Source organism: Monodelphis domestica, chromosome 2 (assembly GCF_027887165.1).
Source record: "Monodelphis domestica isolate mMonDom1 chromosome 2, mMonDom1.pri, whole genome shotgun sequence".
Classification (NCBI taxonomy): Eukaryota; Metazoa; Chordata; class Mammalia; order Didelphimorphia; family Didelphidae; genus Monodelphis; species Monodelphis domestica.
This window is the reverse complement of record NC_077228.1, coordinates 166,614,615-166,641,509: the sequence shown is the minus strand read 5'-3', so window position 1 is coordinate 166,641,509 and position 26,895 is coordinate 166,614,615. Positions and strand designations below refer to the sequence as shown.

Below are 26,895 nucleotides of genomic sequence, written 5' to 3'. Positions count from 1 at the left end.
AATTTAAAAAACTGTAACCTCTTCCCTTTCCCTAACCTCACCCACCTCTTGTCCCACCTTATTTTCCTCCCCACCCTTTGACTCCAGAGTTATTACCTCAGAGAGCCAGAATTCAAAGTCACGGATGCCTGTGTTGAACCTCTGTTGCCGGCTTGCCTCGTTCAATTTCTGCCCTTTGTCTTTGGTTTTCTCCAGGAGCTGGTTCCAGTGTTCACTAAGTCTAGACACTCGTTCCTGCCATGGACATATAAATTGGTTTCTTGGTAGTATGTGGCACCCAGCCCTCAGTATAATCTGAGAGAATCATGTAATTGGGAGAAGCAACTGGGGAAGAAGAGGAATACTTCCATAATCATTCTAGGCAAGTGGTTCTGACACTGGGATTCAGGTTGACCAGGGAGATAGAAGAGGGTCCTGGGTGGGAGGCATTCTGAACTGGTCACATGAACATGAAGTATACCAACCATCCACAATGATAATGGCATTCTAATTCTTTTCAGCTTTCCATGTGGTCTACAGATGTGAAATCAAGGAGATTGTGGAAGCCCCAAATATTGTTGTAGAAGAAGGAACAAAAGGTTTGTGATCCCAGGATGAAAGAACCTCAGAGCTTCAGTTTCCTCCTTCCTATATTCAAGAGCCAGAGCTTCTAATGGAAAAGATAACTAAATCATCCCTAATCCTAGAAATAGGGAAGGATAGTGAGTTTTAGCTCAGCTGCTTTCTTAGGCTAGATGAATCCACTCTACCCTGCCCCCTGACATGATCTGAGGGCATTGCCCCTACACCTTCACATCTTCCTCCTGGCCATCACATGCTCTGCGATCAATAAGGGAGTTCCCCAGTTTGATGACATTTTCGACTTCATCATTCCGGCCGAAGACTTCATTTTCAAATGTCTGATGCTTCAAGTATTTTCTCTGGAAACAAGACAGAGACAAGAGTATTCTCAATCTACCTGGAGAAAATAGGGAATAAGAGACACTCCACATTCATTGGGAAAGATCTCTTGGGCAAATCATCCAAGGGAAGGATTTCTTGGGGTTGGTTAGATATCATAACCCCCCATTAATTAGATCAAGCAACCCCAGAGGGTAAAACTGATTTGTGTCTTCCTCTGAGCCTCTCAGGCCTCCTCCCCTTACCTTCATCTAGTTTGTTTAGCATTCAAGGAATGATCGAATGACTGATATGCCACATTTAAGAAATGGACTGCTCAGAACTCTAACAGACCACCATGAACCAACCTGGATATTAGTGGGATCTTTGTAGGACTCATCACAGGCTGTTGGCATCATCTCATTGATCCAATCTGACAAATCTTCAATGTCACGGTAGAATTGTTTCAGGTCTGCATAATCACTAAGCTGTTCTCTTTCTGCAATCATCTGTCCTTTGAGAGCATTCCACCTGATGGAGGAGACCAAGATCACCCTTTTACCTTGCAATCTTTCCCTAGGGGACTCTGGTTTCTTTCTCACCCTCACTCCTATTTATGTTCCAATTTGGTTTTCTACTCCTCTCAGACATACCTATTTGAAACCCTTTCATTTTTTATCCATTTCCTCATTCCCATATTGGATGTAGTCCTAGGATATCCTCATTAACTTCCCCTCCCAAAACAGTCTCTCAGACAGGTGGTGTAAAATAGAGAGTGCTAGGCTTTGGGTCATCTTGCCTCAGACACTTTGGATCACTGTGTGATCCCAGATAAACTGCTTAATCTCACAAGTCCTCTGTTTCATCATCCTCATTCTATATTGAAGAGTTGTTGTGGGAATCAACCGCAAAGCTATTTGCAAACATTAAAGTGGTATATAAATGCTCACTGAAGTTACTCAAATAGTTCCACAATGTCTCCTCCTTTCAGGCATCTTCCCCAAATTGATCATAGGAAATCAGTTTTCCCTGATTGTCAACCTCTTGGGAGAGAGGGCTAGTACCTTCCCGCTTTTGATGTGTGTATCTTCGTCTCAGAAACTAGCCTCCCTTTCAGGTCAAATGAGAAGTGCCATTTTCCTTTTTCAGTTCTCAAGATTTTGTCACTTCCATCCTTGCTTCTAGGCTCATAAAACATCATTGTCTATAATCTGGAAATTTAGATTAGCCCACATAAAAGGCTAATCCTAATGCGAACTAGCCATTGTTCCTGGGGAATATAATGATACCTTCAAGCTTGAGAGGGAAGAAGAACTGTTTTCTTCTGCATCTATTGAGATAATCATGTGACTTTTGTTGGTTTGCTTGTTGATATGGTCAATTATGTCAATGGTTTTCCTAATATTGAACCATCCTTGCATTCCTGGTTTAAATCTTACCTGATCATAATGAATAACCCTCATGATGCAGGAGTCTTTTGGCTAGTATTCTATTTAAGATTATTGCATCTATGTTCATTAAGGAGATTGGTCTATCATTTTCTTTCTCTGTTTTTGACCTTTCTGGCTTTGGAATCAGTACCATATTTGTGTCATAAAAGGAATTTGGTAGAACTCTCTCTTTGCTTACTCTGTCAAATAGTTTGTATAATATTTGGATTAGTTGTTCTTTGAATGTTTGTTAGAATTCACTTGTGAATCCATCAGACCCTGGTGATTTTTTCTTAGGGAGGTCTTTGATGGCTTGTTCAATTTCTTTTTCTGATATGGGATTATTTAAGAATTCTATTTCTTCTTCTGTTAATCTAGGCAATTTATATTTTTGTAAATATTCATTCATATCACGTAGATTGCCATATTTGTTGCCATATAATTGGGCAAAATAGTCTTTAATGATTGCCTTAATTTCCTCTTCATTGGAGATGAAGTCTCCCTTTTCATCTTGGATACTGTCAATTTGGTTTTCTTCTTTCCTTTTTGATTTATTAGATTGACCAGTACTTTGTCTATTTTGTTTGTTTGTTTTTTCAAAATACCAACTTCTAGTCTTAGTTCAATAGTTCTTTCACTTTTAATTTTATTAATTTCTCCCTTAATTTTTAGAATCTCTAATTTAGTTTTCATCTGGGGATTTTTGATTTGTTAGCTTTCAAGTTTTTTGATTTGCATGTCCAATGTATTGACCTTTGCCCTTCCTCATTTGTTAATATATTAACTCAAGGATATAAATTTTCCCCTGAGTACTGCTTTGGCTGCATCCCATAAGGTTGGAAAGTATTTCTTGCATTTGTCATTTGCCTCAATGAAATTATTAATTGTTTCTATGATTTGTTCTCTAACTGATTTTGGAGGATAATATTATTAAATTTCCAATTAATTTTTTTATTTGCCTCTCTATGTACCCTTACTGATTATTATTTTTATTGCATTTTGATCTGAAAAGGTTGCATTTATTATTTCTGCTTTTCTGCATTTGTTTGCCATGTTTTTATGACCTAGCATATGGTCAATTTTTGTGAATTTACCATGTGCTGCTAAAAAGAAGGTGTAATCCTTTTTGTCCCTATTTATTTTTCTCCATATATCTAGTAACTCAATTTTTTCAAAGATTTTATTCACCTCTCTTACCTCTTTCTTATTTATTTTTTTTAAATTTGATTTATCTAAATTTGATAGTGGTAAGTTCAGGTCTCCCACTATTATAGTTTTACTATCTATTTCCTCCTTCAACTCCACTCGTTTCTCCTTTAGAAATTTGGATGCTATACAATTTGGTGCATATTTGTTGATTACTGATATTTCCTCATTGTCTATACTGCCTTTTATCAGGATGTAGTTACCTTCCCTATCACTTTTAATCAGATCTATTTTTACTTTGGCTATGTCAGATATCATGATTGCAACTCCTGCCTTCTTTCTCTCAGTTGAGGCCCAATAGGTTTGGCTCCAACCTTTAATTTTAATCTTGTGAGTATCTACCCGCCTCAAGTGTGTTGCTTGCAGACAACATATGGTAGGATTTTGATTTCTAATCCACTCTACTTGTTTTCATTATATGGGGGATTTCATCCCATCCCATTCACATTCAAAGTTATGATTGTCACTTGTAAATTCCCTAGCATTTTGATAGCCTCTCCTAGTTCTATCCTTTCTTCTCTTGCTATATCCTTTTAAACCAGTGGTTTGCTTTTAATCAGCCCCCCTAATCCCTGCCCTTAATAAGCTTCCCTTTCTGCCCCCACCCTTTTTGTTCTGTTCTTATTTTTCAGGACCTGTTAAGTTCCCTCCCCCTGTCTTTCCCTCCCTTTTTCTACTCCCTCCCCCCCCCACTCCCCCTTAGTTTTCCCTTCTTACTTTCCCTGTAGGTTAAGATAGAATTCAATACCCCAAATGGATCTAGATATTCTTCCCTCTCAGAATTGATTGCACTGAGAGTAAGGTTTAAGTATTACCTATTAGCACTCTCTTCCTCTCCTTCTTATAAGAATATCCTTCCCCTCCCCTTCCCATGTGCATCTTTGTGTGATAAAGATTATCTTATTTATTTTATTTCTTCAAGTATCTCTTGGCTCCATCCTAGATTCTCTCCTCCCTTTTTCTTTTCTTTTTTGCACATCATCTTATAACACTTATTACCCCAATCTCTTCCTATGAATGATTCCTCTATTTACTATAACAGTGAATATAATTTTTGAGTTACAAATAACATTTTCCTCATATACTCATATACTAATATAAATAATTTATCTTATTGAAGTCCTTAAAGAAGAAAGTTTGAATAAAAAAAATTTCCCCTTTTCTCTCTTATTTACCTTTTTATGTTTCTCTTGATCTTTGTGTTTGGATATCAAACTTTCCACTTAATTCTGGTCTTTTCTTTACAAATACTTATAAATCTTCTATTTTGTTGAATGCCCATACTTTCACCTGGAAGTATATAGTCAATTTTGATGAATAGGTGATTCTTGGTTGAAGACCCAATTCTCTTGCCTTTCTGAATGTCATATTTACAAACCTTGTGGTCCTTTAGTGTGGAAGCTGCCAGATCTTGTGTAATCCTGATAGGTATTCCTTGATATCTGAATTGTCTCTTTTTGGCTTATTGTAAAATTTTCTCCTTAGCTTGAAAGCTTTGGAATTTGACAATTACATTTCTTGGAGTTGTCTTTTGAGGATTTAGTGTAGAGGGTGTTCTATGAACTCTTTCAATGTCTATTTTTCCCCCTTGTTCAAGAACATCAGGGCAGTTTTCTTGGATGATTTCTTGTAGTGTGATGTCAAGATTTCTGTTTATTTCTGGGTTTTCAGGCAGACCAATGATTCTCAAATTGGCTCTTCATGCTCTGTTTTCCTGATCCATCATCTTTTCTGTGAGATATTTTATGTTTTCTTCTATTTTGTCAGTCTTTTGACTTTGCTTTATTAATTCATGCTGGTTTGCAAGATCATTCACTTCCAATTGCCTAATTCTGGTCTTTAAGGACTGGTTTCCTTTTTGGTTTGGTCTATCCTGCTTTTTGTGGCTTCCAACTGTTTCTACAATTAGGAGTTCTTGTCCTTTAAACTGTTATTTTCTTTTTGAACTATTTCCCACTTTCCTTGCCAGAAGGCTTTCATCTTTTTGATAAGCACCAATTTAAATTCTTCCAGAGTTTGTGGACAATTTCCATTTTGGGGGGAAGGTTTTGGTGCATTTATTTGTATTTCCTCTTCTATTTCCTCTGAAGCCTGGGGTTTTCCTCTGTAAAAAATATCCAGGGTCAACCCCTTCTTCTTGTTTTTCTTGGTGTTGGGAAGTTGTTGTTCCTGGGCACTGTTTGCCATTACTCTGGTTGTTTTTCCTTCCCTTTCCAGTTAGAAATCTGAGTGAGATTGGCAGGCTTTCTGTGTATGGAGCTAAGGAGCAAGGATTTTATCTAAGGCCAGCTCTCAGGTCTCTGCAGCTTCTGATCTTTGCTTCTCCCTCTCTGTGCTATCTCTCTGTTGGCACCCACAGTCTGCACTCCATAGCCTGCTGGGGCCTCAGGTCTAACTGATTTCAGGGATAGATCCTCGGTGATCTCAGTCAGCTGCCAAGTACCCAGAGTTGCCCCTCACTGGCTCCAGAGGTGCCCCTCACTCACTCACTGATTCTAGCTCATGCTGGCTCTGACTTTGGCTCCTTAGGTGGGGTAGTGGAGGGTGGATCAGCTCACAATTTGGTGGAAGCTTTTTCACCCCCCTTATGGTGTGGAAATGCCCAAATCCCACATACCTTCAATGTTGTGCCCTAATGTAAAGTCCCTTAGTTTATATGATTTTTTTTGACTTCTTGAGGTAGTCTGGTGTAGAGTAGGTGGTGAGGAGAAGAGTCCTCCATCTAGAGTGCCACCATGTTTACCCAAAGTGTCAGAAACTGTTTTCTTAAAGGAGATTTCCTGGTATCATGTGTGTGTCTATATTATCCAAGTTGCCTTAATAAAAGTTCTAAAGTGGCATGCTATGAGCAAGTCATGGTCTTTTTACCATCATTCTTTGTCCAGGATAACAATTCAACCCAATGGCTTTTATGTTTCACTCTCAAGTGTTCTTAACCCTGGGATTTTAAATTAATTTTATTGAAATATTGGTCTTAATATTCTTCCTATATAGATTTAATACAACTGTTCATTATAATGGCAAGATTATAATTTTTAAAAGATGTTATAAAAGGAAATCCTGATTTATATCAGAAGTTAAGACTACAGCAATTTATTCAAACAACTAATTATGAACTTATTTATTTAACAAACATTATTGAATATCTTCGAAGTGCAAGTCCTGGTGTTAGATCTAAGTGATCTCCATATTGCCCTTCTAATTATAATCCTATGAGCAATTTAAAAAAAAATGAGACTTTCAATAAACCCCACCAAATGAAGAGACTGTATTTGTGAACCTCATTCTATACAAGTATTAGTTTAATCAATACATCATGCCCCAGTATCTAGCAAAAGTGTCTACACACATTAAGCACTTAATAAAATTTTATTGGCTATTTGTGGAAGATCTCATATGCAAGACCAACATCGTGTGTGATTTGGCATTTATTAAAGACTTAACTGGTAATGAAAATGACAGTGATGCTAGTGATAGTTCATTCCCCAAACTTATATCTTTGTTCTACTAATATTCCAGAGTTAGTCCCCTATTTTGCATATCTCATTTAAAATCTTCTGTAATAATCTTGGAATTCCCATCTCTCTCAGACTTTCCAACTGCAAGTCCTTAGCCAAAAGTATCCTCTCCCTCTTGGAAGACCTTAGAGACAGGGATTTTGAGCTAGAAAGGACCTGAGAGTTGGTTCGTTTATTCCAGTTTCTTCATTTTAAAGGAAACAGAGGTCCAAAGAGATAATTCAAACCCAGGTCTTTGCACTCAGAATCTTTTGCACAGTACATCTGCATGCTCTCTTTATAGATTATTTTGCACTTCCCATTTCTCTTCATTTTCTAGCTCCTCACATTTGTGCCTCATTCTGCCTATAAGATTACATGGCATTTGAAGGAAAGGACAATGTAACATTTTTTTATATCCTCCCAATTTAAGCGAACTGCATGATGCAGAATAAGAATTCAGGAAATTCACATAGAATTGAATTCTCAGAATCACTGATGCCCAAGATGGTCTCAAATTCTAGGGATATTGTTTCATATAGGCAGTTGGATGCAATTTTAGGATGCTCTATCTGGTGCCATATTCACACACACACATACACACACACATACATATACACGGCTATTTGCAGGCTGCTATACAGTGTTTCCTGATTCTGTTTCCCTGACTCATATTTTGATTTATAGGTTCTCTGACACTCTCTCCAAAAATGATCTGGACTTAACATGCATATAAGACTCATGTATACTTTTGTGATACTTCTTGGGTAAGTCATTCATCTTCGTTGGGTCTCAATTTCTTTTTTCAATAAAATGAGGGGTGAAAGTAGATTCTTTGAAATCTCTTCCCACTTTAAAGCTAATTTTTCTATGAAAAGTGAATGTTGAGATGTTAACGAGTAGAAGGTGAAAGGGGCTTTACCACAAGATGCCTATATCCAGAGAGAGTCAAAACACATACTTCTTCTCATCACCTATCCCTGTATCTTACATTGAAGCTTAAGAGAGGCCTTGACCATCACAAAATGCAATTTTTTAAGCTAATTTTCCCCCATACCCACCTCAGTCTATTCTCCTAAATCCTCATGAGGGCAAAAATAAAATTGTTTCTTTTCCCAGACTGCTATTTATGCCTGAACAACCTGTAGATGAATGTTCCCCCCAACATATGCCCTGCATCTGAACTGTTTTTGTTTCAGATAAAAATATTCTAAGGACTGTTATTTTGTAGAGTCTTTCATAGTTAGGGTAATGAGTTATTCTAGGGTCTACTATGGATTAATAACCAAGTAAGAATTGTTAATTGTTTCCCCAAAGAAAGCTCTGGAGGGAAGAGATTCTTTTTTCTTTCTTTTTTTTTTAAATCTCCAGCACAATACTTGGCACAAAATATATGCTTAATAAATGCTTATTGGTTAACTGGCTGTCCATCTGGCCCCACCTAGCAAACAATTTCTGAGACTGAAGCTGTTTACCACCAATAATTGCAAATCATAGAATGAAATACTTCTTGATGCCTGACCTGTCCAACACTCTCTGAAGCCGGTCAGCAATTTCTTTCTTGGCATAGTGGTCATCATCTATGAGCCGCTCTGCAAAACTTTTCAGTGAATTTATCTTTTCTTCCTGGACAAAGAAAAAGTGAGAGGTGACATGGTGTAGGAGAAAGAACACCTAGTTGGGAGTCAGAAACCAGGATAAAATCCCAGCTATGATCACTAGTAGTCAAGTAACTGGTCATTTTTTATATTTCTAAGACTTAGTTTCCTCATCAAGTACTGTAAACAGGAATCAAGTACTATAGTCACAATGCTATTGAGAGGAAATTACTTTAAAGATCCAACCATGCTCTAAAAAATTCTGCTACTCCCCCAAGCCTTTAGTTTGAAACTCATACAAGATCCCCTTTCTAGACTACTGCTTATTTGTATCTTGGGAAAGGGGAAGAAGTCCTTTCTATCTTTCTGTTCATGATGCTGAGGGAACGCTGAGCCTTGCCAACAATCTTGCCTCTGAATTTTCTATTTATGTTGTATTTCCTATTAGAATGTATGTTCCTTGAGGGCAGGGACCATCTAACTGTTCTTTTTGTATTATATTTCACATTTTCTTATGTATTTATTTTTGTTTGCACAGAACTTATCACTCAGAAATCCTTTATTATTGTTTTTCATTAATTCATTCATTTTCTGAATGCATTGGGGGGATTAAGATAGCCTTACTCCACATAAGAGCTTTTCTTTCTCCTTCATTTGTTTTTGCCCTGTCCCATCTGGATCTAGTCCAGTTTTCAAAAAGCATTTCTCCCCTTCCATTTGCAGACCATTTAATAACTCTCTTACACAGTTGGCAGTCATGATTTGTGCTGAATAACATGAAAAATTTACAAGCAACAATCTATAAATCTGTACCCTGTGTGCATTCTTAAAGAGATGTATGTAAATCATTTTTTTAAAAAATGATCATATTTAAAATATACCAGAGGAGCTTGTGATTTTATGGAATCCTAGAATTCTAGGGTAATTCCTTTTATAATATGAATGATTATCTAAGAATTAATTCCTTTGGGAAATTGGAATATTCATATATGGATATACACATTTATTTGTTCACATACATGTCGTATATATACATATATGTATATACTCCAATTTCCCACAAAATTCTGAGACAATCAGATCATTCATTTTACATATATAGACATATAAAATATGATCTCTAGGGACATCACAATTTTTAAATAAGTGTGTATATATAGAGCATATACATAATATATATAATATATAGATATATAAAACACACAGGTATTTAATATACATATATTATAGATAACTAAAGCATATATATGGCATATATAATATACAGATTATAACATGCCAATACTGATGAATGATAGATTCATTGTGTTTTTGGGTTTTGTTTCCTTAACTAAGGGTTTGCTTAAACTGTATCTCTCTCTATATATAACTTTATGCTTCAGAAATACAAAAAAACTTAGAGCAGCTGCATAATTTTAAGAATGCTTGAAATCTATTCTAACTTGGCTATAGTCCAAACCCTAATCTTCAGAACATAGATCTCAATTGGCAAATACCTGCCTAACTAGGGAGTCTGGAAAATGTATCCTTTAATTCAAGAGGAACCTTGCCTCCCACATTCAAGCCTCAATGAAATCCCTGAATACTTTATATCAAACAAGTATGGATATTATTCATCCCTGTGTCTTTTATGAGAGGCATCTAGTTGGTTAGAGCTCTGGGCCTGGATTTAGGAAGAATTGAGTTTAAATCTGATTTAGGATACTTACCAGTTATATGACCCTGGGCAAGTCATTTAATCTGTGCCCATCTCAGTTTCCTCAACTTTAAAATGGAGATTATAAGAGCACTTACCTCCTAGAGTTGTATAAATCAAATGAGATGTTTGTAAGATATTTAGTACAGTGCCTGGCACATAGTAGGCCCTTAACAAATATTCGTTTCCTTCCTTCCTTTCTTCTTTAATATTTATAGAATATTAATGTTAATATTTCCCCACAACAAAGTAGAGAAATAAGTAGTACAAGTAATAGTTTCCTCATTTACAGAAAGGGAAACAGGTTCAGAGAGGATCATAAGATTTAGAGCTAAAAAGGAATTAAGAGAGAAGTCAATTTAACCCCCTAATTTTACTGAATACCTCAAAGTTCAAAGGGTTTGAGTCCTTTGAGCAAGATGACTGAGTATTTACTAGGATTTGAAAATCAGTTGTCTGATTCTACTTCTAGTCATCTCTCTTCTCTCCATCATGAATGTGAATCTAGCTGCTCCTGATTTTGCATTTCTTTGGTCCTGGCAGTTAAATAGATTGTTAAGGAGAAATACTCTGGTCTCACTCCAGCTTCCCAATCCCAGTACTCTTGGCTAATCTTTCATCCAGTCATAGCCTGGCATATAGTGGGTCAGGACATCAGAGGCACAGCTTGATCTGTATACCTGGGCATTGATTGCCTTATCTAAATCATCACGCTTCTTCATCAAGGCCTCCAGACTACTCAGTGAGCTTTTGTCATCTGTCCTCAGAGAACTCTCTCGGGCCACCATCCAGCTCTCTGCTTGCTCACAATCTCCTTGGAACAGCTGTGGGGATTCGGGGAAAAAATATCTGTTAAGATTTCTGTAACACAATCTTTTCTCCATCAATGACAGGAGAGACACTACATTCAGAAGTAAACATGCCAGTTCCTAATGTGCTGCATGAAGAACTAGGATTAACACTGGAGGAAACAAACTTCTCATTCTAGTATTTAAAGCTCTTCACAGACCGGCTATCTTTAAAGGCTTATTTCTGTCATTCCCCTTCACTATCCTCCTCTCCTCCTTCTCTCCTGGAGCCTCCCTCAGTGTCTGGGATCTCCTTGTCTTAGAACATCTTTCCAACCCCACAGTTTTTCAACTTGGAACATACCCTTGTAAGGCTTGTCTCCTCTCATTGATGAGTTTCTATTAGAGTTCCTATACCATTTTTGGAAGGTTCTAGGCTATCTTTCAGTCCTTTCTATTTCTGACTTCTGAATTTTGACTTTTCCCCCTCTCCACCACTTCCTTGCACCATATTTTTCAGTTCCCTTTCATAGATTATCTTCCCCCAATAGAATATAAGTTCCTTGAGGACAAAAATTTTCTTTTTGTGTTTTTATTTGAATTCCCAGCACTTAGCACATAGCCTGGCACATAGTAAGAACTTAAATCCTTTTTTGCTTCCATTCCTCCATTCCTCTCTTCCTTTCTTCTTTCCTTCCTTCCTTGACTTTGGAATGCAGCTGGAAATATATAATTCAACATGCTCAATTATACAACCAACCCACTCTATATCCAATTCCAATCTCCTTCTTGTTTGGCTCTTTTTTCTATAATTTTAGGAGGGGAGAATCAATCGATGATTCAGGAAATCATCAACTCAAAAAAAGAGATAGATAAGAGGTGAATCTTTGCAAACAGCATAGGAAAGCTAGTATTCTAGGAAGATCTCACAGCAAACAAAGATTATATACATGTCATAGATCAAAGCCCAGATCCAGTTCCCAGTACTCTGGGAATAGAATTTGGCTGTACCTGGAAATCCAGACATTGATCAAGCATCTTCTTTCGCCGCTCCCAAGATTTCTCCAAATCATCTCTTTCAAGTCTCACCAATTGCAACTTCCCTTCTATCTCAGGGCCAGCCCGGTGGCCACTGCTTAGAAGGTCGATACCAAAGTCTTCTAGGGCCTGGAATGTAGGAGCTTCAGCCTTCATCTCATCATGGTGTTCCTGCCAGTTGGGAGGAAGAAACCATTTACATTGGAAGATGAGAGCAGTCAGAAGCAGGACAGCTCTCTTGAAGGAAAATGGATATGGCCCTACCTGATGTCTTTCAAGTAAGATTTCAGTTCCTGTGAGGTCCTCAGCCAATTCCACTGATGACACAGGGCCACGAATGCTATTGATCCACGACAATATTTCCCTGAGGAAATAGACATTTGTAATCATTAAGGTAAAATGGGGAGATTCCTCTCAATTCTTGATATAAATGGGTGAAGAGAGAAGAGGGATTAGAGCCTTGGTGGGATATCTCTAGAGTTAGGAAGCATATAGTAAATAATGATCTAACAAAGGAGACTGAAGTGGGAGAAAATTAGTGATAAGCAATTAGGAAAAGAACAAAGAAGTGGACTGATGAAAACCTAAAAAGGAGTCAGTGTCCAGGTGGTCAACAGTGTCAAATGCTGTAGGGGGGCGAAGAAGGACTGAGGAAGGACCATAAGATCTTTAGAAGCTAACTGTAAGCCTATTTCCCACCCACCTTATATTTCATCTAGTCATAACATCACATATTTTAATAGTTCTTTTAAGATCCTGAAGTAATTTTCCTCATAGCAATTCAGTTTGCTAGATTGGGAATGTTGTGAAAAGGGCATGAAATTTGGAGCTAAAGGATCTAGATTTTACTCATGAACTTCACAGCAAGCTTCTTGACTTTCTGGGCTTCACTTCCTTGATATGTAAAATAGACATAATGATATTCATGATTTTATGGAGTAGGGAGTGCTCAGTCCAATCGTTTTATAAGATCCTAGGAACACAGATTTAAAATTGGAAGGCTCCTCAGAGGCTATCTCATAAGACAGCTGAGAGTCTGAGAGAGGGAAAGTGACCTACTCCTTTCTACTTGTAGGTTCTTTCTTCTGAGTCTAACCACTTGTGACTTTGACAAGTATCCTGGCATTTATTTATGTTTGGTTCCCTTTCTAAGGAGTGGCAATGCCTTCAGATCTCACCAATGTCCCAGGACAGAGAAGTGCCCCGATGGGAACAATTTTCCTTCCACCCCTGCATAATGGTCACCCACCTGAGATGTTGCTCTGCCTCTCACCTGGCCTGATTGAGGAACAAATAGAGCTTCTGCGCCTCGCTCAGGTCATCCTTTCTTTCTTCTGTGCGCCGAAGCAAATTATCCCAGGCCCCGTCAAGCTCAACCTGTTGCCTGCGCAGGTCCTCAGTGGCATCTGGGTGAGTCTCAATGAGCCTCTCTGCTGTCTCTCCCAAAGTAGTCACCTGGTGAAATGCCAGAGCCCTTTTCATCAAAGGCCACTAGTCTGGGCAATCATGCCCTACAATAACATGCATCTAGCTTCATAGCCAGGTCCAGCTCAGGTGCTCATGTGAACACAGTCATCCAGCTATACATATTTAAAACACAACCCTCAAATTATTAGGCTTTCTACGAGAAACGTCAATAAGTTCAGAACGAAAAAATCAGTCATTCTCAGCTTTGACAAAATAGCAATAATAATATTTTATGCTTAATAGCACATAATGTTCAAAGTATATTCACAAATATTCTCTCTCTATAGGATGAATAATCATTATTAGAATTTATATGTGCTTTAAGGTTTACAACACCCTTTACAAATATCTGATCAAAACATCCCATTTGATCTTCACAACAACCCTATGAGGTAGGTGCTATTATTATCCTTATTTTATAAGACTCTTTGTTTCTCTCTGTCTCTGTCACTGTCTGTCTGTCTGTCTGTCTGTCTCTCTCCCCTCACTCGATCTCTGGTTTGGTCTCTCCCCTCCCCCCAAAAACCAAGTTCTGAAAAATCTGACTTGCAGTAATAATTAATTACATCATTCAGAAGTTTAGGTAAGCAACAAAGGGAACTGTTATTCTGGACTTGGTTCTGACCAACAACTTCAGTTCAGAGTTCCCAAGGTAGAAACAGCTGGAAATTTGGTAGCAGCAAGCATCCATGATTTCACAGAATTTATGATGGTAAAGGAGGTTATGAGATGGAATATACTCTAGATTTGAAGAAAGCAAATTGAAAGAGTCTAGAGAAAGGAAAGGTAAGGTCCAATAGACTAATGTTTTGCAGAGGAAGTTGGTCTGGAAAGGACAGGGTGTATTCAAGAATAGAATTCTAAAGATAAAGAAATAAATATTTAGGGAGTTTGAGGGAATCTAGTGGTTCAGAGGGCTGTCCTGTGGAAGATGGTTTAGATTGCCTTATTTTCCCCAGTGTTTGGAGGAAAGAGGAAAGGGTGTAATATAGAAGGAATATTTCAGCAATGTTACCATTAGAACTGTCTAAAAGTTATATCAGCTGCCTTAGGGAGTAAGCAGTGTATTGCACCTCACTGCAGGTATTCAAATAAAAGCTGAATAATTAATTATTGGAAGAGTATATAAGGGATTCTTGGCTAGGTTCCAGTTGGATTAGTTACCAAGATTCCTTCTACACCTTCAATCTACCCCTTCTTGGAGGGGGAGTTCATGGATATTATACATTGCAAATGTTTTTAATCTTTCTAAATGTATTGATCAGCTGTATTTTTCCTCCACCCTCTATTTCTTTGAGAAGAGATTTAGGGGAGAAATGACAGCTTTCTTCAAATATGTGAAAGACTCATGTAGGATATGGCTTAGACGTGCTTTGCTTGGTGCTGGTGAACTGAACTAGGACAAGTCAAGGCAGTTATAAGAAGGAATATTTAAGTTCAACCTAAGGAAAATGTTTTCTAACAATTAGAACTTTCCAAAAATGGAATGAGCTGCTTTGGTGAAGGCAGAAGTGAATTCCCCATTGCTAGAAGTATACATTCAAAGACTGACAACCACTAGATGGGGATGTTGGAGAAGATATGATCATCTGTGTAAGGGTGGAGAAGCCCCCTTGTAATTCTTAATATTCTTAATAATGATCATTATCTCCATTTTAAAGAGAGATAAAGTGATTTCTCCATGACTGCTTTACATTCAGAAGACCTGAATCTACTTCCAGCTATTTATATAACCTTGGACAAGTGACTTAACTTTTCTGAACTTCAGTTACTTCATATGTGAAGTAGAAATAAGCACTATTAGCACTACTGAAAAGCTGAATTTTAAGATAAAGTACATATAGCACCAAAGGCATTTATGGTAGGCATCTTCACTTTCTTTCCTTGCATTCTTTTCTAAACACTCTGCAATCTGGCTTCCTCTTTCACCACTAAATAGAAATATCTTTCCAAGTTTACCAGTGATCACTTACTTTTCAGATCTCTGTTTTTTCTCAAACCTGATCCTTCTTGACCTCAGCAGTCTTTGAAACTATTGGTCACCTTCTCCCTTTCTTCTTCTTTAGGTTTTCATGTCATTGCTACTTCCTAGTTCTCCTACTTGTCGGACCTCATCTCCTCCATCTCCTTTAGTAGATTTTGATCCATATCATACCTACCAATCATGGGTATCCCCACCAAAGGCTTTGCCCTAGGCCCTCTACTCTATCCTAGCTCATATTTTGATGTTATTTGCTCCCATGGGTCCAATTATCATACCTGCGAAGACAATGCCAAGAATTATGTATCTAGACTTAAAATCTTTCCCGAGCTATAATAGTCTCATATCCCTCACTGCCTCTTAGATATCTTAAAGTGGATGTCCAATACATATCTCAAACTAAGCATGTACAAAACAAAATTCATTTTTCCTCTCCCTCCTATCTCCTCAAATTTCCCATTAATGTCAAGAGAACTATTATCATCTCAGTCAGTGAGGCTCTCTATCTCATGACTTCTCACTCTCTCTCATTTCTGACCTTACTGAATCTCTCATATTCACCCCCTTCTTTCTACTCATTCAACCATCACCCTGGTCCTAATTAGCCCATGTCTTGATTATTGCACTGGCCTACTAACTGGTCTCCTTTCATCATGTTTCTCTCCATTCCAATCCTTCATGCAGTTGACAAAGTGATGGTCCTAAATCACTTTTGAAAATACCATCCATTTCTTCATTAAAATCCAATCCCTTGGGAAAGGAAAGATTTTAAAACCAAGCAAGACTTAGAAAAAGTCACAAAATGTAAAATAAATAATTTTGATCACATCAAATTAAAAGGTTTTTGTACAAACAAAACCAATGTAACCAAAATTAGAGGGGAAGTAATAAATTGGGAAACAATCTTGATAACAAAAACTTCTGACAAAGATCTAATTACTCAAATTTACAAAGTGCTAAATCAATTGTACAAAAAAATCAAGCCATTCTCCAATTGATAAATGGGCTAGGGACATAAATAGGCACTTTTCAGTCAAAGAAATCAAAAGTATTAATAAGCACATGAAAAAGTGTTCTAAATCTCTTATAATCAGAGAGATGCAAATTAAAACAACTCTGAGGTATCACCTAGCAGATTGGCTAACATGACAGCTATGGAAAGTAATGAATGTTGGAGGGGATTGGGAAATTTGGGACATTAATTCATTGCTGGTGGAGTTGTGAATTGATCCAACCATTCTGGAGAGCAATTTGGAACTATGCCCAAAGGGCAATAAAAGACTGTCTGCCCTTTGATCCAGCCATAGCACTGCTGGGTTTGTACCCCAAAGAGATAATAAGGGAAAAAAAAACATGTACAAAATAGTCATAGCTATGCTCTTTGTGGTGGCAAAAATTTGGAAAATGAGGGTATGCCCTCCAATTGGGGAATGGCTGAACAAATTGTGGTATCTGTTGGTGATGGAATACTATTGTGCTAAAAGGAATAATAAAGTGGAGGAATTCCATGGGAACTGGAACAACCTTCAGGAAGTGATGCAGAGTGAGAGGAGCAGAACCAGAAGATTGTACACAGAGACTGACACACTGTGGTACAATTGAATGTAATGGACTTCTCCATTAGTGGCAATGCAGTGACCATGAACAACCCAGAGGGATCTATGAGAAAGAACACTATCCACATTCAGAGGAAAAACTGTGGGAGTAAAAACACCAAAGGAAAACAAATGCTTTATTACATGGGTCGAGGGGGATATGATTGGTGATGTAGAGTCTAAATGAACATCCTAGTGAAAACACCAACAGCATGGAAATAGGTTCTGATCAAGGACACATGTAATACCCAGTGGAATTGCTTGTTTTCTCTGGGGACGGCAGGAAGAGGGGAGGGAAGAATAGAATATGATTTTTGTAACCAAGGAATAATGTTTGAAATTGACCAAATTAAAAAAAAATAAAAATGAAATAATGAAAAAAAATCCAATCTATATTAACTCCAAAATCAAATATATCATATTATGTTTGGTGTTTAAGATTCTATCCATCTTCATATGCATTGTGGGAAGATGGTGGAGTAGGATGTGAAACTTTCTCATCTTCCTAATACCCTCCCACAAACAACCAAAAATAATTTCACAGAATCAAAGCTAAAAGCAGCAAAAAAGGACAAGTCAGGAGTGAAGCTGAACAAACAGCCTGGGAAAACTAGGAAGTTTTCTGGCTTCCTTGGCCTAAACTCTAGCACTGTAGGCCCTGGGGGCAGGAATAAAGCAAACAGAATGGAATCAACAAGATAACGCCTGGGGCAGTATTGGCAATAGCACTTTAGCTAATGAATACTGAAACTTGCATCCCCAGGAGACCACTGGACTCCTAAGGTGAAATGTCCTGGGAGCAGCTGTGTCTGCTGCTGCCTCACTTCCACTTGCTCACAGCTAGGTATTTAAGGAGTAGAAACTGTAGAGTCTGTGGGTGCCAGACCCTGAGAGCAAGAGTTCAAGGGTCATAAGGAGGGCCTTTGGAAGCCTCAGAAATATGGACTGGAGACCTGTCCTGTTCCTGGCTGCAGTAATTAGTGAGGAGGAGTGAAGAAGGAGCAGAAACCAGTGTTTGGTTGCTGAGGGATTGGGAACCTGTCAGCTGTGATCATTCCTAGGAGAGTGGAGTCCATGTTTGCAGTAGCATAGCAGGACTGCCCACAAACTCTGGTTGGACTCCTGAAGTCAATCATGAATTGGAACTTAAGTGGAAGACTTGGGACAACATCAGACCCTGGGCTATAAAAATTGGAATAACTAAATAGGACTCAGGTAAAAACAAACAGAAAAAAATCCTGAAACCTCAGGATACCCTGGCACAATAGCAACCCTAGGAGTCCAGCAAAGTCAATAATTAAATCTATTTGGCCTGACCACTAAAATTTTTAAAATTTTATAGAATTTAAATAATCAATCAAAGGAGAAAGAACCTAGTAATTGATAGCTATTATGGGGTCAAAAAAGACCTAAGCTAAAATTTGGAGGACACAGTGTTGTTCTTTGTACTTCAAAAATAGGAAAGAAATATAATAAATGGCCACAAGCTCAAAAAGACTTTTTGGAAGGTGTTTTAAAAGACCTCAAAAACCAAATGAGAAAGGTTTTTTTTTCCTGTTGTTATTGTTGTTGTTGTTGTTTTTTAATAAGACCAATGCAAGAAAATCAAGGAAGGAATAAAAGATTACTAAAATGGAAAAACAGATCCAGAAACTCTCAGAAGAAAATAATGTATTGAGAACTAGATCTGCACAAGGGGAAGCTCACGATTTCCTGAGACAATAAGAAATAATAAAGCAAAACCAAAAGAATGAAATAATAGAAAAGAATATGAAACAACTTATCACACAAACAACTAACCTGGAAAAAACAGATCAAGGACAGGAAATATAAAAATAGTTGGACTTCCAGAAACTTTTAATCAAAAGAAAAGTTTAGACACCATGCTCCAAGAAATCATCTAGAAAAACTGACCAGAAATTCTAGAATTAGAGGGCAAAATAGAAATGGAAAGAACCCACTGATCACTACCTCAAATAGATTCAAAGATGAAAATGCATCATTGCTAAGTGCTGTAGCTCCAAAGTTAAGGAGAAAATACTACAATCAACAAGGTGAAAAAAAAAACAATTTGAATACTCTGGAGTTATAGTCAGAATAACATGAGACTTAGCAAGGAGAACATTAAAAGAACTCAGGATATAGAACAAAGCATTTTGTAAAGCAAAAGAACTGGGCTTCCAATCAAGAATAATATATCCAGCATAGATAAGCAGAATTATAAAAGATAAAAAATGGATATTAAATGAACCAAATAATTTTCAACTATTCCTGAGGAAAAACCCAGAAATCAGCAGAAAGTGTGACCTATTAAGAAACATAAAAGACAATCAAAGGATAATCATAACTTAACTCAACTCAAAAGGTCAAGCTGCTTGATTCTTAGATGGAAAAATTTCATATCTGGCCTCTGGAAATGGCATCATTGCTTGGATATTTTGAAGGGGCATGTATAGATGGTAGACTTGAGGTCAAGGTGAATGTAAAAGAATGAGCCGAAATGATATGGGAATAAATTAGGAGGAGGTATGATAGAATAGCTATTGCATGTAGGGGATAAATGAGTGGAGGAACTATTATGGAGAAGGGGAGGAGAGGGTGGAGGGCTGTTAGTTTTAGAACACTATTTTCATTAGACATGGGATAAAGAGAGAACAATATACACAAACTAAAAGAGTAAATTTTTTCTTAATGTACAGAGAAATAGGAGGGAAGTTGGGGAAGGGGAAAAGGAGGACCTGGGGAGAGTAGTACATATCAAGAAGTAAGGGGGTACAGTGAGGGGATAGGGAGAGACATTTAGGACAAGTTGGAGAGGATTTTTTAGAATCAAAGTCATATCAAGAAATAGGAGATCATGGTTGTGGGGATAAGGAAGGGGTTTTTGAAAAGGTGAATAGAACAAAAATTAAAAGGTAAGGGGGAAGGGACAAGGGAGGGATCTTTGAAAAGGTAGACCAATTTATTATTAGAAGGGCAAGGGGAGAGGTTAAGGGAGGATTTGGGATAAGGGGTGTGAAAAGAGATTGGACATATGAGGAGGGATACAGTGGAAAGGAAGAGGGAGTCAAATGATAAGGAAAAACAGAGTAGATGAAAATGCACAGCTGGTGATTATGACATTCAATTTAATACAATTAATTCAGTCATGGAAAGAAAATGGATAACAGAAAGGATAAAAAACCAGGACCTGACAATGTTTCATATACAAAAAACACACTGGAAATGAGACACACATATAGACTAAAGGTGAGGGGATGGAGTAGAATATACTATGCCTCAGCTTATTCAGAAAAGGTATGTGTAACATCCATAATCTCTGACAGAGTTGAGGCTAAAATGGATATAACTGGAAAGGATCAAGAGGGTAACTATTATGTTGGGGGGAACTATGGATAATTAAACATTATCGGTATTGGACTTGTATGCAACAAGTGTTATAGCATCCAGATTTTTGAAGGAAAAACTAAATGAGATGCAGATGGAAATAGATAACAAAATAACAATAGTAGGGAACTTTAATCCTCCCCTTTCAGGACTAGATAAATCTAACCAAATAATAAGTAGTTAAGAAGATCAATAGAATCTTAGATAAGTTAAATATAATAGATTTCTGTAGAATCCCCAAACACCTGCATGAGGTTAGTAGTAGATCTAAGCCTGAGCATACACATAATCCAACACTTTCTGATGGAACAACAATGGTTTAGAGAACATAAATATTCTGCAAAAATTTTACTTTAACACCCAACATACTATAGAGTAATCTTACATTCTGGATGGATTGTGGCATTGGAACAAAAGTTCCACTGGATATGACCAAGCTGAAAAGACTTGGTTTGGAAAGAGTATGGGCCTGGAAACAGACTATGTTTGCTGCCAAAGAACCAATCTAGCTAAATATAGGCTTGCTTAACTGAAAACTAGATGGGTTAAAGTGATCAAATTAAATGCTTATGGGAACATGGAGAAATAAGCATAATTACATTGCTAGAGTAGCTATGAATTGTTTTTATAGAAAACAAGAGCCATACCTATCAAACTATCAAAAACATTTTTATAGAATTAGAAAAAATTACAACAAAGTTCAGTTGGAAGAACAAAAGATCAAGAATATCAAGGGAAATAAACTAGGACAGGATATTTATTGTCAGACAAGAGTTTTGATTTGGATATTTTTGCTTTATTATTTTTTTTGCCAGAAGGGATTATTCAGTTTAGAGGGGATGGGTGAGAAATGGCTGTGAGAAAAAGAATGAAGACATCAAAAATGTGTTTTTAAAAATAGAAAGTAAATTAAACAATAAACCTGGAGATTTTTTTATACCCTACATCTTGGTCTTTTCTGCCTTTTCAGTCTTATATTTTATTCCCTTCCATGTAACTTTTGGTCTGGCTTCACTTCTTGACCCTCTATTTCCCAAATAGCCATTCAGGTACTGTTCTGAGAACTTCACTAGCATGTAGTATATACTATGGCTGAGTGTATATATACATAAATAACTGACTTACAAAAATTCCATTCACTATTTAGTGACTGTATGTATTATAGTATTAAACTGAATGTCATGCTCATAGATGTAAAGACTAAGTATTCAGGCTGATATTTTTATTATTGGCAGGAGGTGAGATCAAGCATTTATTAAATACTTCACATATTTCCCAAATTCTACATTAAGTCTTTACAGATACTATATCTTTTGAGCCTTACGATAACCCTGGAAGGTAAATACTATTATGCTCCCTATTTAACAGTTGAGAAAACTGAGGCAGAGGTTAAATGATTTGCTTAGCTATTCACACAGCTAGAAAGTATCTGAGGCTGAATTAGAATTGCTCCTAAGTCCAGAACTCTATCCACTGTGTCACCTAACTATAGTTGTTTCAGTAATAGTAATAGCTACCTAGTCTTTTACTATCATTCAATTGTTGTTTTGTAGTTTTTTGTTATAGTAATGTCAGACTGTGCAGCCAAATACTTATAGGTCTACCTTATCAGTTTAGAATAAATTTGAGCCAGGGCTTGACTTCAGAGAAGCTTCTGTAATTCCCACTTAGCTTGAAGTCTGGGAGACATTAGGGAGACTGAACCTTGGATCCACTGGGGCTCTAAGTTGTCCACTTAGAACTGGAAAATGGTAGGAGAGGGAGGTTCTAGATCATTCAGGTACAGGGTACTAGACATTGATCTATTCAGATCCTTTCTTAAGCAAGTTTTTAAATGAGAAGAATCATGGATAATTTCCTTTGAGGATCCTTTTGTCTTATGCCAAAAAGTTACAGAAGGAAATAGTGAAGTAAAAGAAAAATGAGAAAAGCATTGGAGAGGAGTAGAAGAAAGGATTAGATTGGAGCCTGAGCCTGGGAGAAGCCAAGAGGGATGTGGAGTTTGAGATAAGAGTATGAGCTGGTTTACCTTTTCTCCAAGAGGTTCCAAATCCCTCTCAAAAGCATCATGGCGACGCTGAAGCGCCTGAACACTGAACAGATCTGAGCCAGGGTCTGCAGCACTCAAGGCCTGATGCTTCTTCTCAATGCGTTCCTTGGTGTCCTCTGCATCTCTGGGGAATCAGAGAATGAAGAATTCAGAGGGAGCAATAAGGAGAGCAAAATCCTGGCCAGGTTTGGATTTATACAAAGAGCTGAACCATCCTGATGAGAAGTACATACTTCACCTCCCATCCAAACTCTGCTACAATTCATTGCATGAAATGTGAACTTTCCTCTGTAAAACTTCTTCCCAGATTTTAGGTTCTTGGACTTAAAGTTGGAAGGGTCCTCAGAGGCCATCTTATTCAATTTCCTCATTGTACAGATGAAGAAACTAAGGCTTGCCCAAGGCCATATAGATAGCAGGATTTAAATCTCCATCTTCTAACTCTAAGATCATTGTTCCTTATTAGTTTAGCACGATGGGCTTTTACAAGCACCACTCTCCCAAGGAATGATCATGGAACAATGATTCAGAGCTTAGTACCATTCTTGAAGCTGCTAAATGGTACCAGAGGGTAGAGCACCAGGCCTTGAGTCAGGAAGACCTGAGTTCAAATCTGGCCTCTGATGCTTCCTAACTGTGTGATCCTGAACAAGTTATGCAACCCTATTAGCCTCAGTTTCCTCATCTGTAAAATGACCTGGAAAAGGAAATGGCAAACCACTTCAGCATCTTCACCAAGAAAACACCAAATGGGGTCACGAAGACTTGAACATAATTAAAATGACTGAACAACAAATAACTTTTCTTGATTCTGGAGCTAACTCGCTATATTTGGGGTAAACCACTAAACCTTCTTGAACCTCAGTTTCTTCATCTATAAAATGAAAAGAATACTTGTAAGGATATATGATATGACAGTGTACATAAAGTGCTTCATATGCCACAAAGCAATATATTTTTATTAATAATTGGTAAATAATCAAATGAGATCTTGGTCAACCACTGAGCACAAAGCCTGGCATATAATACTGGTACTTAATAAATGCTTTCTCGTCCCTCCTTCTTTTTTGTTGTTATTACTGTTGTTACTATTAATTATTAGCTAATCTTATTGTGGTCGAAATAAGTGCATTTATTTGGATTATCATAGTTACTTTTTTGCTCTAACATTCTGACGTTATGATTCTCTCCTTTCTGGTCATCTGGATCCCTTGTCCCAGAGTGTCTACTTAAATATCATTATTACTCTTTTTAATAAGCATTTATTGTCCTCTATTTATAGAGCACTATGTTAGCCATGAGGATATAAAGACATAGAAGATATATAGTCTCCTACCCTTTAAAAGCTTGTAGTCCATTTAGGAATACTGGATAGGTAGGTAGGTAGATAGATAGGTAGATAGACAGACAGACAGACAGACAGACAGACAGACAGACAGACAGATAGATAGATAGATAGATAGATAGATAGATAGATAGATAGATAGATAGATAGATAGATAGATAATTATATAATAATTAACATTGTAAGAGTGTGTTAAGTGCTGGCTGAATGTTGCAAAACTTAAGTATTAATTGCATGAGTACGATGACCATAATCCTAGAAGTTCTGCTTCTCCTTGGGTAACATGTACTCAGTGGAAACAAATGAATGCATTATCTGAAATCCCTGTAAGAGCCTTTAAAACAAAGAAATTTCTTTCCCTCTTTGCCCTAGGTTTGAAGACAGTTGCAAAGCCAGTATGATATCTGGCAACCTCTGCTGTTAATTTTCTGAGTAGACAGTTGGTATTCAGCTATGGCTCTTTTCTCTGTCTCTCTCTCTACCTCCTTCTCTCTCTCTCTTTACCCCTCTATCTTTCTCTTTACCCCTCTCTCTTCCTTCCTCACTCTCCTCTCTCCCCTTCCTATATTTGTCTGTCTCTCCCTCTCCCTTTTTCCCTCTCTCTCTCCTTCTGTGTCTCTCTCCCTCTCTCTGACCCTATCTTCTTCTGTCTTTTCCCCTCCTCTCATTCTCTCTTTCCCCATCTCTCTCCCTCTTTCCCTCTTCCTCTCTCTGTCTCTGTTTCCCTTCCTTTCTGTCTCTTTCTCTTTCTCTCACTCACTCCTTCTCCCTCTCTCTGCCTCTCTCCCTCCACCCTGCCTCTTTCTTCCACTCTCTACCTACTTTCCTCTTCCTGTCTCTCCCTGTTTCTATGTCTGTCTCTATCTCTGTCTCCCCCCACTGTCTCCCCCACTTCCCTAGTTTCTACCCCTCCCCTCTTTTTTTTTGTCTTTCCCTCCCTCATTCCATTCCTGCCCTGCTCTTGCTTCCCTCTTTTTCCTAACACTCTCCAGTATTAGTTGATAAAGCTCTGCTGGGAGGGAACTTGTCTTATGTCTCACTGTTATCTTATGACTAGTTTCCTTTTGGAGTTACAAGTCAGTGCTACCTTCAAGATGAAGAGATGGAATCCTTACCTGTGGAACATTTGGACAGCATGAGCACTGCCCAGCAGCAGGCGCTGCTCCTCTGCAAGTCTCTGGAGGGAATCCCAGCGGCTATTTAACTCCTGAGAGAGGGGAGACAAATTACATCTCAGTTCAGTTGGGTGAAAATGGAGCTGGAGAATAAGTAGAATTTGGTCGGGGGTTGGGAGTTGGGGGGGCGGGGTTTCTGCACCCACTGATGACCACTGTTCTCATATTTTTCTCTTCTAAAACCACACTTCCTGAATCATCTGTGTTTGATTCTCCCCTTTGTGCTGCAGGAATATTCCCTGGCCATGTAAGACAGAGAAGTCTCCTCTAATCTCTCCCAAACATCATCTGATTGCAAGGCTAAGCTAAAATTCTAGAACTTGCTGACCCTGTATTCAAGGCATTCCACCATAAATCTTTAAAAAGTGCATGGGAAAATATTGTTGGTAATAGTTAGAGTTCAATGTTTTCCCCTAAGAGAAATTCTGAATCTCTTTACAAGCGTAAAGCACAGGAACTAAGTAGATACTCCCTATGGGAAATATGTGGGTTTTTCTTCATTCTTCACATTACAAATATGCAGAGGGCTGTCTTCTATAGCTTTATAACAATGCAGGTATGAAGCCAGAGAATTAAAATATAAATTTTTGGTTTTATTCTGAGCACAGATCCTGGCCAATTAATTTTCTTTTTATCCTTCCCTCCCCTACCAACCCTCTCTTTCAAACCTAGTACAAAATGTACTTTTTCCACTAAGCTTGCCTTTATTAACATCATCCCATTTGGATCACTCTTACCCTAGATTTATGGATTGTATTTGCATCTTCTATATCTGCATTATTTGGTGAATGTTCTTAAATCATGCCATGTATGTATGTTCAACATTTTCAAAATGATCAATCAGGCTATGGACTCCTTGAAGTCAAGGCTTCTGCTTATAATGTGGTCCTTGACACTGTGGATGCTTAATAAATACACTTGGTTGAGAGAATCCGCTTTAGTAATTCAGTTTAACAAAAGAGAAGTCAAAAGTGGATTAGGCTTCATCTCACTGGTCCTGAAATGATTCTTAGTCATGTATAGTCCCATCATCCCAGTCACCATCAAAGCTAATGACACCAATCCTCTACCTAATCTACCCTAGCTGCAAGCTGGGCCCCTACTCTCTTCACTCCCCTAATTGTCCACTATAAAATGAAACCAAGTGAATTGAATGAAGTAAGAGCACAAAAGAACCAGCCTGGATGAAACAGGGGAAAAAGAAGGGAAAGGGACAAGAAAGAGTCAGTAAGGGCAGGGTGGCATTATTCACCTGCTGGATTTCAGCACCTTCTGGAGTTAAAAGGTCTTCTAAACGAAGATCATCAGCCACTTTGTTAATGTCCTGAAGTCGAGGTTCATTGGTCTTCAGATCCTGAGAAAACAAAACAACACAAATAACAAAAAAGAATGAAGGAATGAAGTTACCCAAGGAGAAGTATAGAGCTATTTTCAGCTTTGTCTTTTACCCAGGGTCTGTCTCATTTGTAGAAAGTAGGAAAATTCTGAGAGATTTTCAGGGACCTGAATAGCTGAACTTCAAGAAGCATTTTGGGGCCAAGTCAACGAGCATTTGTTAAATGCTTACTAAGTGTCAAGCTGGGTGCTTAATTTTGGACATTACTCTCAAGGAGTTCACAATTTAATAGGAAGAGACAGCATGCAAGATTTAGTTTCTTTACTTATCTCTTTTAATTATGTCTATTTTGGCCTTTTCTTTATTTTTCTTTCTATTTTCAAAATAGATACAGACATGATAAATTGGAGTTATCTCAGAAGGAATG

General features: G+C 37.7%; 1 protein-coding gene across 1 annotated transcript in view; it reads right to left on the bottom strand.

Moving 5' to 3' along the window:
- SPTA1 (spectrin alpha, erythrocytic 1) overlaps positions 1-26,895 on the bottom strand; it is a 116,179-nt gene that overhangs the window by 49,713 nt on the left and 39,571 nt on the right. The window contains 11 exon segments of the mRNA XM_007481672.3: positions 97-234; positions 789-920; positions 1,248-1,410; positions 8,535-8,638; positions 10,987-11,130; positions 12,106-12,303; positions 12,397-12,496; positions 13,406-13,587; positions 22,592-22,736; positions 25,073-25,164; positions 26,385-26,486. Coding sequence (XP_007481734.2) covers positions 97-234; positions 789-920; positions 1,248-1,410; positions 8,535-8,638; positions 10,987-11,130; positions 12,106-12,303; positions 12,397-12,496; positions 13,406-13,587; positions 22,592-22,736; positions 25,073-25,164; positions 26,385-26,486 — 1,500 coding nt within the window.